This window comes from Rattus norvegicus, chromosome 18 (genome assembly GCF_036323735.1).
Source record: "Rattus norvegicus strain BN/NHsdMcwi chromosome 18, GRCr8, whole genome shotgun sequence".
Classification (NCBI taxonomy): Eukaryota; Metazoa; Chordata; class Mammalia; order Rodentia; family Muridae; genus Rattus; species Rattus norvegicus.
Genome location: NC_086036.1, coordinates 4069493 through 4082187, shown reverse-complemented (window position 1 = coordinate 4082187; position 12695 = coordinate 4069493). Strand labels below are relative to the sequence as shown.

The following is a 12695-nucleotide window of genomic DNA, read 5'->3' as shown; positions in this document are numbered from 1 at the left end:
CCTCCTGCTGTGCTGACCCCCAGCCATAAAGTTATTTTCACTGCTAATTCATAACTGTAATTCTGCTACTGCTATGAATCGTAATATAAATATTTTGGAGACAGTTTTGCCAAAGGGGTTGTGACCCACAGGTTGAGAATCACCAGCTAGGTTTCCTGCTTTCAGTGTGACAGCAACATCACCACTTGGTCTGTATAGTGAGTTCCAGGCCAGCCAAGGATGCACAGTGACAGCCTGTCTCAAAAAAAGTTTAATTAACTAATTAATTAAAGCCCATAAGCAAGCAATACCATAGTTAACTTTTAAAAAATCTTCCATCAAAGCCTTTGATGAAGCTAAAATCAAACTCTGTGTGTGTGTGTTAAATAAGACATTCTTAAGTTGTCCTCATTTTCAGACCATAAAGGTAAGAAGAAGCTGACTTAAAAGTAAGTCTGCTGTAGGGCCAAGGTGTGGCAGTGCAAGCCTGTAATCTTAGCCTTGAGGAGGCTGAGATAGGAGGATCAAGGCTAGCCTGAGCTACAAACTGTACAGTGTCTCAAAAAGTAAACCAGATCTCATGGAAAGTTCCTAGTTGTAAGATACCTGCTTCTCTGCGGGAGTGACTGGGCTTGGTGGAAATCACCATTCTTTAAAGTCTAAGCATTCCCCATTATTAACACACTCTTACTTCATCACAACTACACTGGGGTTCTCTCATTTCAATCTAAACTATGTCTCAAGAAACTATGCGGTGTCCGCCCTTAAACATGCTGAGGACAGCGACTAGGCATCTGACGGCCAGCCCACATTCACGGTAAGCCAGCTTGCTTCCTGAAGCAGAACACCTGGAGCTTTGAGTTCCCAGGGCTTCTTTCACAACAGGGCTTAGATCTTGAGCTTAATTTTTCAAATGCAAACAAAAATTAAAGCAACACACGTGTTTCCCCTTTCATTCTTCTGTACTTTTAAAAATTCCTCTATTTTCTTCTTACTAGATAATTCTTAAAAAATCGGCTCTCTTGAAAGGCATCAGGACTCATCCTGACTGTAGAAGGATGAGGCAGAGATGGGTGGTCAGAGTTTGGACTGAAATGTTTCAAGTTCCTCTACAGAGCGACAATTACACTACTCAGTCTTTAAATAACGAAAGCACCAGGGTATACAAAGGAGAGCGCCACACAAGGACCTGGCAAGGGTGCTCAGGTCACAAAGGCTGCCGGGGCAGCGTGAGAGCCAGAGTCCCAACCCAGCAAGTGCTAGGCTCGCTGTTGCCTCTAATGCATCAGTCCCCCGAGCCAAGGCGCGGTGGGAGACCAGGCGACAGCTCGAAAGCAGCAGAAAAACACTGGACACCCCTCGGAGGGCAGAAAGTGAGACCAGACTGCGGTGGCAGGGAAGGAAGGGTCAGAGCAGCGGGGGATGGGGTGGGGAGGAGGATGGGGCCAAGGCTCAGGGCAAAGGCTGCAGATAAAGCCTTGGGAAGCGAAGGAGAGCAGGGAAGAGAGCTGCCGCAGGTCACGAGGTGACCACCCGGTGTGCGCAGCCAGGGCAGAGAGTCGGGGAGCCCGGGTCACCTGTATTGTTTGAAAAGCTGATCCGACTCCCTGAAGCCGTTGTTGAGAAGCATGTTGATGCCAGCCAGGGCCAGCTCCGCGTCCTGCAGGGGCGCCGCTGCCGCGTCCGGGTCGCCGTCCTCCCTCCGCCGCGGCCGCTGCTGCTCCGAGCCGGCCATGGGCGCACGAGGCCCGGCGCGGGCCGAGGAGAGGTGCGGGAGGCGGCTGCAGCGGCCCGCGCTCCCCGAGCCCTGTCCGACTTGCCGGGAGCCGAGCACAGCAGCCAGCAGGGGGCGGGGAGGGACGCGAAGGCGGAGCCGCCGCCGGGCTGCGGCGCGGGGAACGTGGGCGCCCGGCCGCCCCCACCCGCCGCCGGGGATTACTCAGCAGCCGGCTCGCGGCCACCCCAGCCGTTTCGGGTGTCTGCGCCCGCTTCGATCCAGGCGTCCGGAGCTGCCTCCGCTTCCTGCAGCCCCTCTGGGCCCCGGAACCCGCCCCATAGGCCCCCAGGCTAGCGCCAGGCTGCGGACACCCACGCGAGGCCCCAATGCCCAACCCTCCGAGATAGGATGGACCTCGGACGCACTGGGAGGGGCGGGAGAGCTTGACTCAGGGTCAGAGAACTCCTGGTCCGCTGCTACTGAGCGCGGCTGGGCACTCAGGTGTCTTTGGCTTGGTCCACGCGTGTCAGAACCCTTGGGAGTCCAGTGCCAGTCACCCCCAACTTCGTCCGGATCCCAGCCAGCCCCCTCCCCCAGGCCCAAAGCAGCCAATCCTCAAGCAGTTGGGCGGCGGGGGCGTGGCCTCCAGAACCCGGACCATTTGCTAGGGCCCACCACCAACATTAGAAACACGTAGAGAGAGGGATCCATATGCTACGTAGCTAAATATTTAAACGCTAAGAAGTAAGCTGTTAAGGTGTGTTCTCAGCACCCTGACGACTATACTTCCAAGCCAGTGAAACAGAAAAGCTGTGGTTTTTATATAAGCAAATGTAAGCAAAACGCCAAGGGTGATAATTTAATCAGAGTCTCACTTCTGACGGTGAGCTAGTGGTTTCTGCATGCACCATTTAGACATAAAAGAGAAATCTGTTTATGGGTTTTAAAAATGTTCTTCTCCCCTTTACTTTAGCAGCTGTTAAACAATACTTTGACAACTAAGGTTGTGCGAATGTCAAATTGGACTATCTTCCCTAAGAACTCGCTCACTTCAATTAGAAGAGACTTAACCGCTAAAGGGCTCAAAACCATTCATACTCAGATCAAGACATTACTCCAAAAATAACATCCAACATTATAGCGAGCTACGTATAAATTACCACACAAGTGCACCGTAATTTAAACTCACCCTGCATGTTAGCTTTGTTACTTGTAGCATTCCTTACAAGACCATCTAACTCCTATCTCATGTTCAGCCATGAAATTGAAGAGGAATGCCCATTGTGGTCAGTGCCTAGCTGTAGCCTTCTCTTTCTCCTTTCTTACAGGATCGCACTATTCTGCTCAGGCTGGCCTGGAACGCCTGGGCTCAGTCACCCGGCCTGACCTCCCACCTAACTAGGACAGCAGGCCCATGCCTCAAGCACAATACTCCATACGACTGTTGTAAAATCACGCTAATTCTCTGAGACTTTCCCCTGTATCCCTGACCAGCCCTGAATTCACTGCAGTCTCCTGCTTCAGCCCTGGGTTGGTAACTGCACGTTCAGATACTATGCTGGGCTAACAAATTCTTAACAAGAAGTTGGAATACAAAATATTAAATAAATACTAAAATAAAAAATGAATGCATGTCTACCTGGAAATGGTACCATCTAATTTAGGAAACATGTCATTTATGCTGAAAGAACTTTACAAATTGACTGTTTAATTTTGGTCTCAGTTGTAAGCACTGTCACTGCCTTCAGTGACATTCAGACTTCAGTTTTTTAGTGTCTTGTAATGACATTTCCAGAAGACCTGAATGGCATCCTTGATAAGAATGGATGCTGAGAGCTATGCATCCACTGTGCCAGCAGAGAGCAAATGACACAGAAGCCAGGGTTTCTTTAATACACTCATGTGTGTATACATTTTGATGGGCAAGCCATTAGGTGTTAGGGACTGCACAGCCCACTAAGTCCACATGAGGCTCCTGGCTTCATAGCATCTATGGCATCAGTGCTGACCAGCCTGGCCAAGGCCTTCCTTGCTCAGACTGCCTGGATTTTGGACAGGTGGAGCCCATCCATCTGAAGTCCTTGCACAATCCAGGCAACAAGAGAGGCAAGCCAAGAGGACAATGTCAAAGTGGGAGGCATCTGTACCTCTCCCACCTAGGGAAGGGGACAGTCTTCTATTGCATTTATAGCTGGGGAAAGGGAGACAAAAAATAAATTTTGAGTTATTTATGACACAAGTTGTATTGGGGGGAGGGTGCAGTTAATAAGGAATCAGAAGGGTCAAAGTTATCCCTGGGGCTAGTTTTCTCTCAAGGGCTGGGCACAATGGGTTCTGCAAACTTCGGGACACTCTTGGACAGTTGGGGTGAGATACAGAAGTTGTCCAGCTCCCCAGCATAAGCAAAGGGAGAAACTCACAGTTTCTTGCAGCACACCTTAGACACATACAAAGCAGGATTTAATCAGACACGCAACGATTAACGCTAGTTTTTGCATTATAAACAGACACTGGCAAACGTGCTCAGTGGTGAGAGATGAGGATTTAGATGATGGCTGGCACTCAGCAGTCGAGTTTGCTCCCCATTATGACACTGGAGGCTCAATCCTCAATAGTGCTCGAAGTAAAAGGGACTCAGAAGCAGGCTCCCAAATCCCAAGAGAACACTTATATAGCTGTGGCTCGCAAGGACACCTAGCGGGTGGGGAATTAGGGTTGACCGCTATCTTTGATAAGCAAGAAGAGCAGGTCACAGTGATGTTTAAAAGGCCATGATGTATACTATACTAACTACATTGAACGGGAAGGAAAATCCAGACTACTAACACTAGCAGTGCCTTACACTTGACATCGTGGGACTCATACACTCTCCTGCAAACAGAGCCTTCAGTGCACTTGACTTCACCAGACAGGACTTGCCCAAGTGCACGTGAGGAGGTAGGGAGAGAAGGAAGGGGAGAATTGGAAGAAACGGCTCACTTCTTCTCTACAAACCCTTAATACTGTTCTGACGGCCAACGTTCCACAGTGCTGCCTCTACCCTCAGTCTAGAAATGAATGAAACTGCAAGTGTTATTTCGTCATGCACTGCCTTGGTGGTGTTGTTACAATAACAGAGACCTCTGACTCAGTCTCCTTGGAGAAACAAATGTACTGGTTCATGTAGGGGGTTTCCAGAGTGAGGGTGTATCCAGAGCTCCAACCCTGTGGCCAAGCACTCAGCTTTTCCCTCCATCCCCCCCTCAGCCATGTGGATGCTTGGTGGCCACATCAGCAGAGTGTCACTTCCCCATAACTGCACATGGAGTCCCCCATTCAGTTAGCCTCCATGATCCATGTTATTTTAGCATCTCCTGGCACCAGGAGATACTGCAACTCGGACAGAATCACATACAAAAGAGGGAATTCTGGGAAAAAGTGGGTAGGGGGTAGTGGCTCAGGTACAGGTGTAATGATCATCACTGCCCCCTTCTTCTATGAGGGAGTGTCCACAGAGCTGCTCTAATTAAGATGGCAATGGCTATTACAACTGGAAGACAGCATTCTACAAAGAATTCTACTTAAGAAAACCTAGTTGTTTCTGAGTCCTGCAGAACAGTTTTGGGTGGAGCCAACAATAGAAACAGTGTCTTTGTTTTTCTTTGTATAAATCTGCAATCAGTTCCTCAATGTGGATTTCTAAGGAGGGTAGAAGAGCTCACAGCCTTGTTGCTTGGCTGAGGGTGTGGGTAAAATTGGGTGAGCTGTTAGTAATTAGAAGGCAAGTCAGCTCAAGGCCCAGTACGAGGAAGCTGTGTGGCAAGTCTCTTCTTTTCCTTCTCTCTAGCTTGTCTCTGAGGAGGGGAGTGTGGATGACGTCAGGAGGGTCCACTCTGCTGTCTCTCTAGCTGGATGCATGTCTCTCAAGCAGCCCTGTGGAGCAGAGAAATGACTATAGGACAGGAAGTCATCCCTTCCAGTCTCCTCCTCTTGTGCTGTCCTCAAATGAAATCCCTAATAAACACCAGAAAGGCTTAGCCAGGTGTCCACTGGCTGTCATATTCCACCTCTATAGAATAAGGGAGTACCAAGTGCTCTGGTGGGGACAGAGTGACATGGTCCCTGCCCCAGGCCCTGAGAGGCCCCGGTGTGAGCCTCCACGAGTGTCGATGGCTGAGGTGAGTGTAAGGCTTGTCCGTGTAACGGTATACATGTTTTCACACTCCTCTGAGGAGTTTAGCATTGATGACTCCATGAGAATTAGAAACAGCATGAGTCTAGGAGTTGAGGGTGTGGTTATGTCTTAGCAAAATGATAAATGTTGGAACCTTCAGAACCGTCCTTAAGACTGTGGAAAAGAACCCTAAAAACATGAGTTTGAAAATATGTGATTTCTCAACTATGCAAAAATATAAGGATGTATTGTGAATTATATGAGGGATTTCATGAATCTAAAAGAACAAAGGCAGGCAGATTCCTTAGATCAAGGTCAGTCTGAGACACAGCAAGGTTAGGCACAAGTGTGGTAGAAAGGGTCACTTTGGGACAGAGTCCCACACAGCTAACTTAGCATCTATGTATAACAGAGGCTGGTGGGTCTTGGAGTTATTTTGCAATGTTAAAAGGTGTGCTTGCTGAATCAAAGGGCTAGGGTCACAGGATACTGATTCATAAAATAATCAAAAGGGAACCTAGAATAAATGAATGAATTGATACCTAAATAAAAACTGGGCTCTCAGTCTGCAGGGGATGAGCTAGCACAAAGTGATAGCATTTCTTCAGAATTTTCTCTAGTGAGAGCTGAGCTGTCTGGTGTTCTCTGGAGAGCAAAAACAGCTCTTCAAGAATTTTTTATTAACAGGATTTCTGACTTTGTCGGGAGATCCAATAATTTTTATAGCAGTTTTTCTGACTTTGGTCAGAAAGCCCATGTGCTATCCAGATAGCTTTTAGACTTTTTACTAGCAGAGACAGCTGTCTCAACCAAAGAGTGTTTAGAATAGCAAGAAAAGGCTGTCTAGAGAAAAACAGAACACACACACACACACACACACACACACACACACACACACACAGAGGGGGGGGGGAGAGCGGGCGCAATGAGATGTTCTTTTCGCCACTCCCAGACACCCCTTCTCTCAAATCCCCTCTCCATGCTGAGGCTGAGGCTGGTCCCTGGCAAGGGAGGAAACTGGAAGAAGCCTGAGTCCTTGCTCCAGCTGGCATGGTACCCTCCATAGCTCAATAGCTCAAGCAGGGAGGGCCCCTTTGCCAGCCCTTGAATGACAGACATGTCATTGACGGGGAACAGTGTGCCTCTTTGCTTCTCAGCAGTATTATCTTGAAATATCCAGCACAAAGAAAATCTATGAGATTGAAAACCCAGATGCAACAAATGGAGATGTTTAAGCCAAACTATTTCTAGTACCAACATTATTGCTATTAGTTGCTATTATTAATGCAGCCCAAGAAAGAAGTACTAATATCTTCACAGTATACTAAACATGTAAAAAAATCCACATTTGGATCTGAGCAGTCCCTGCTTTTATAAGCCATCAATATGTTTTCTTTCTAAAGACAGGAAGGTGTCCTAAGTTTCTGGTGGATCTGAGCAGTCCCTGCCTTTATAATCCATTAATATGTTTTCTTTCTGAAGACAGGGAGGTGTCCTATGTCTCTGGCAAGCCTTGAACTTGTTATGCAGTGAGGATGACCTTGAACTTCTGACCCTCCGGCCCCCACCTCCATGTGCTGGGATTGCAGGACTGTGCCACCCACAGGTCTTATTGATACTGAGGATCAAAATGGGGGCACCATAGATATTCAGCTGCCAACAACCTATGTCTAGCCCCATTAATGTTTTTGACTGTGTCTGAAGGGTTTGGTCAGGAGCAGGTAGTATATGACATTGTTCCCTTAGTAGTGTTAGAGACCAACTGGGCCTCATGCATGCAGGCAGGCTGCTACCACTGTGGAAAGTGGCTTTTTGCTGCTGTTGCAATGTCTGAGAGAAATAATTCAAAGGAAATACTTGCCCCCCCCTTCATGTTTTCAAAGAAATAATGTTCGCACTAACTGGCTTCCTCTTCCTTCCTCTTTTAATCTAACTGCCCCACCCACCCAGCCTGTTGGACTGTGTCAACCACATTCAAGAGAGGTTCTTTCCCCTACTCATGACTGGAAATATCGTCACAGGTACACCCAGAAATGAGCTATGCCAACTGCCTGGCCGTCTCTCGATATTTAACACACGTGTACCTAAAATATTTTGCACCGTGCTCCCTTATCTTTGTAAGGAAAAGACACATTAGAAACTGAATAGCACCTCACGAATGACATGTGTGGGTGTGTGGGTGTGTGTTTGTGCATGTGCATGTGTTTCTGGGTAGCAGTGCAGGCATCTCGGCTGTACGGTTAAGTTTCCCTGTGATAAGGCGTCAGTTGATCTCTCTTTGCAGGTAATGCCATGTTATCAGTGCAATGCACAGAAATCCTGCAGCACAGAATTCGCCCCTGGTTTCCACAGTATATTCTTCAAGTGTTCCCACTGAATCAGGAACAGGGATGATTGTTAGCAAATCAAGACAACTCCTGTAAGATCCTTGCCCTACGAAAGCTCATACCAAAGAGACTGATGTAGAAAGCCATTCATTTGTTGCAAAATGTGAATAGAATTTAGAAGCAGTTTGATACTATGTACACTTAGCAGAATAATAGCAGTAACTTCATCCTGGGGCCTGTGTGTTCCTCAACTATTTGCTCTTGGCTAGATTATGGATAAGCACGTGTCTCCTGTGGAGTAGGCCTTAAAGCCAATCAAAAAGAGCTCATTTGTCCTGACAACATCAGTGCCCTGTAACACCCATGGAATCTTTGTCCTCGGGATGTCTTTAGCCAGTATCACATGGACAGAAGAGTCTATGGAACTGAAAGCAGGCTAGTCACTTTCATGCCCTTGCAGGTAAATGGTTATGTTGTTAAACTCCAGATGGGGCTGCACATTCTGACCTCAATCTATGAATGGGTTCACAGCATGTTTTAACAGTCTGTCCACTCTGAAGCTGGGTGTGGAGTTCAGCGGTAGAGCACAGGTTTAGAGTACAGGAGGCCCTAAGTTCCATCCCTAGCACCAAAGCAGGGGAAGAAGAGGGAAGGGAGGGTGGCTATGCAGCTCCACTGGTAGAGTGCTTGTCTGGATGCACAGAACCCTGGCTTGATCCTTAGAGCTGCATTAAGGGCACTGTGGTGAACACCTGTAACCCTGGCACTCCAGGAGGTGGAGGCAGGGGGCACAGAAGTTTAAGGTTGTCAGCTCTAGGTCAGCATGAGCCAAATGAGACCAGCAGGAGGGGTGTGCTGCTGGCACATGATTCATATGTCTAGTGTTTAAAGGAAGCCCCCTCAGGTGTCAGCAGGGCAGAAGATAAGTCCCACACTAAAGAAGGAAAGACAATGTGGACACTAAGAAATCACTTCACTCCCAAGTCTTGACGTTTATTTTTAAATGTGCTTATAACAGAAGTCTCAGAACATTCTGCTGTGTCAGGGCTAAAAATACAAGTTTCTTCACTTCTCCTCGCCCTCCTCACCTTGCCGTCTCCTCGGAGACACAAACAGGAAGAACAAAGGTATACTGTGAGAGGATCAAGAGAAAATAAAAGTGTGGTTGATACCCACAGAGCGAGCCCTAAAGGCCCACACACCACAGGTTCTGGCTTCTCTCTCTACCTCCAAAACCAGCCCAAAGGACAAAGACCCTGTGGGCTCGGGAATGTTAGTCAAAGCCACATTCATTTTAAAGCTCATCCATTAACTTCTTTCTCTAGATTCTTATTCTCCCTGTCCCCTCAGCTGATTTTGTGTCCAGGTCCTGCCCAGGTTAAGACTCCCTCCTTCCATCACACCAGTCTGTCAGTCGTGGCATAGAACTCAGCCCCTTCCTGGAAACCTGTAAGAAGGACTGCCCCACCCACCTCTGCCACATGGGACCAAGCTCTCCTCAAAGTCTCCACCATGCTGTCTCTATGCCTACGGCACTAATAACTTCCAATAATTTCTTACCCAATAGTCCCCCTTGAACCCCAAACCTGAAGCCTTCTAAGGAACAGTCTTATCTCCTTTAGGATTCTGAAAAGGAGGGAGGTCTGCTGTCTAGAAGGTGACTCCCTCCCGCTGTTGAGTAGATTTTCTAGTCCCTTACCCACAGTTCCCGGAAATAAGACGGCCACATGCAAACAGCAGTTCTACTGCTAAGGCCCATTGTTTTCTTTGTTCAACTCAGAAACACATGTAACATGTAAACTATCCATGATTCAAAAAGCAGAGCTCACACCTCAGAGGGAATAAGAAAGTTTATTCTGGGGCCAGATATGAGTGATAGGCCCCAGAAGCACACAGTTCTATGTTCCAACACCGACGTAGTTCCATGGAGTTAGAGTAACAGAAGAGGGGTAAGTCACAAGTCACTTTGCAAATATACTGTGGAAACAGAGTATCAGTTTGTACACAGTGGAGAAATCTCAGCTGTAGACCTCAGAAGTTATCTGATGGCTCTTAGCCTTTTGGTGGAAGGAGAATTAGGGCACTGTTAGTTAATACATTCCAAAAGGTTTTCAACCTGCAGTCAGGGTCTTAGGTCTGACACGGGGTGGTGGGCATAAAGACAAGAAGTGGCTCTTTAGGGGCTAAAGACAACTAAGAAAAATTGTAATTAGGCTCTGGACCCACAATGTTCCACACTCTGCTCAGTCAGTGAAGTCAAAAGTCAGTCAGCTTCTTTCCGGAAACTCACATTTACAAACTAACTCTGAAAAGGCTCGTTTCACACAGGTGTTGAGCAGAGGCACAGAGGCGCCAGGGGTCACTCAAGAATGATACGAAATACAAATGACAGGTTGTCCCAGATGACTTCAGATGGCTTACTGGTCCAATGCATCATAAAGAGTCCTGGGTATAAGGCATGTGTGTTAAAACTTAAGAGTGTGAAGCAGGAGACCCTGTCCCTGTCTCAAAAGACAAAGCAAAAGACAATCATATCTGACCTTCGGCCAAGACCAGTTGTTCTCAATTGCATTGTTCACTAGGACATAGGCCACTATGTGCCAGCTATGGCAAGAGTGAGCAAGCTCTAACCCAGAGATCTGAGAAGTTTCTAGTCTCGGAGGAGGCAAGAAACACGCGGCAGATGGCTTACTATAAGACGGTCAAATACCGGAGATCTATACTGTGTACTTCCAGGACTCAGAAGACAGTGATTAATCTACTTTAGGGTTTATCAGAGGCTTCTCAGCAGATGCTTGATGAATGTAGAGGCAGGTAATAAACATATTCCAAACAGAGGGCCTGGCCTGAGCGGTGCTCCAGAAACGCCAGAATCCTCAGAGAGTATAGTTGCTCTGGAGACAAGCAGCCTGAAATGAGCTAGAGAACTGTGAGCGTTTTCTGTGCCTTGGTCTGGGCTACCTGGCCAGGAAAGTGCCAAGAAGATACAGAGGCAGGTCAGCTGGAGACAGATGTTCACTAAGGGACACCAAGACTCTGCTTCTTTCCCTGGGTTGACATTACTCTCCTATAGTGAGCAAGCAGGTGATAGGGTACTCCTTTATTCTAAAGAACTCACTGGGGGGAAGGGGTGGTTCCTTCAGTAAAGTACTTGCCAGATAAGCATGAAAACTAGGTTCAACCCCAAAAAACCCACAAAAGGAGTCTGGCCAGGACTATGACCTCAGCACTGGGAAGGCAGAGACAAGAAGGTCCCAAGGCCTTGAGGGCCAACCAGTCTAGCCTGACTGGTAAGCTCCAGACTTAACCAGAAACCATCTGAAGACCTAAGATGGAGATCAATAGGGAAAGACACCAGATGTTGACCTCTGGGACATGGAGGAGCTGCCTGCAGTAACCATGGCAACCTTGCCTTCAATGCCAGAAGTACTTCTGCCCCTAAGCACTGTAAATACAACATTCTGAGAATGGCACTAGAGCCGCCATGTGTGGCAGACAAGGGCCGCCTTTGTAACAGTTGAGTTTCTTCACCACCCAAGCCCTCACAAGACTAAATGACCACTGGTCAGTCAGGTCAGTCTCTATTGGTGCCAGGAGGTAATAACCATCATTTAAAATCTTGTCAAATAGTAGTCTTTAACATCTATGTCTTACCCTGTGTCATTTAGTTGTCTTTCTCCCCTTAGCCACCATCCTGCATGGTTTTCCATTATAAAAAGGAAGAGAGACCAAGCTCCAGATTCTAGCTACTGTTTAATGGGGATTCTGACTGATTCTGTTTGTATCACATGGCAACCCCTAAACCAATCTCAGACTGGCCACATTAAGTCATCAAGGGAACAAGACAAGGCTGGCATGCCCACTGAACACAGGAACATGGAGGAGAATGGGTGTGAGCTAAGAGATCTTCAGAATACCCCATTGGAACAAAGGGTTCAGCTATAGTGGGAGAATACAAGGCTGGATCTAGAACCAAGGAAGAAGTCTACTGGTTGACTGCAGTGACCATAACCAACAGCGTCAGCATCGATTCAAGGGCCTGAGCTCAACAGTTCTATCTGAACTCAAGCAAGGTAACCTGGGGTCCAGCCCTGCTTTTGCTGGATGGCGATCCTGACAGGAACACTGACAAAGTAACCTGCCATTGCACTGCCAGGTGGGATGAGGGAAGTACCTCCCGGACAGGTGACCAGGGACAAGGCTCATGCAGATATGCTGGCCGGTTCTCACATGTCACTCTGAGTGACAGCCAGACAGTCGGCCTTTACCTCCCTCTGTGCAAATCTCAGCTTCTAGACAGGGTGGAGAGATATAGAATCTGCAAAGAGGGCTGAAAGTAAAGGTCTTTGCACAAGAGGGTTCGGCTCTGGATGCAGCTCTGGGTAGTTCTGTTGACCCTAATTGAGTTGCTTTGTGTCTCAGCTTCTATCGTGTCACTACCAAATGCAAACAGAGATAAAGTCTATTTAATGTGCAGAAGTGCCATGTCATCCAATGACAGGACTTGTCACTCAATGTG

General features: G+C 47.6%; 1 protein-coding gene and 1 long non-coding RNA gene across 4 annotated transcripts in view; one reads left to right on the top strand and one right to left on the bottom strand.

Annotated features, from left to right (window-relative positions):
* Positions 1–12695, bottom strand: part of Ttc39c (tetratricopeptide repeat domain 39C) — a 119297-nt gene that overhangs the window by 80473 nt on the left and 26129 nt on the right. The window contains exon 1 of one of the 3 annotated variants that reach the window (NM_001415714.1): positions 1557–2244. The exons of the other annotated variants lie outside the window; for them this stretch is intronic. Within the exon in view, the coding sequence (NP_001402643.1) occupies positions 1557–1714 (158 nt within the window). The 5' untranslated portion in view covers positions 1715–2244. Of the gene's footprint in view, positions 1–1556; positions 2245–12695 lie in introns of those variants that run through there. 3 annotated transcript variants of the gene reach the window in all.
* Positions 1151–3324, top strand: LOC134482904 (uncharacterized). Its single transcript, XR_010059618.1, has 2 exons — positions 1151–1352; positions 3025–3324. It is a non-coding gene; the product is annotated as an uncharacterized LOC134482904 (long non-coding RNA).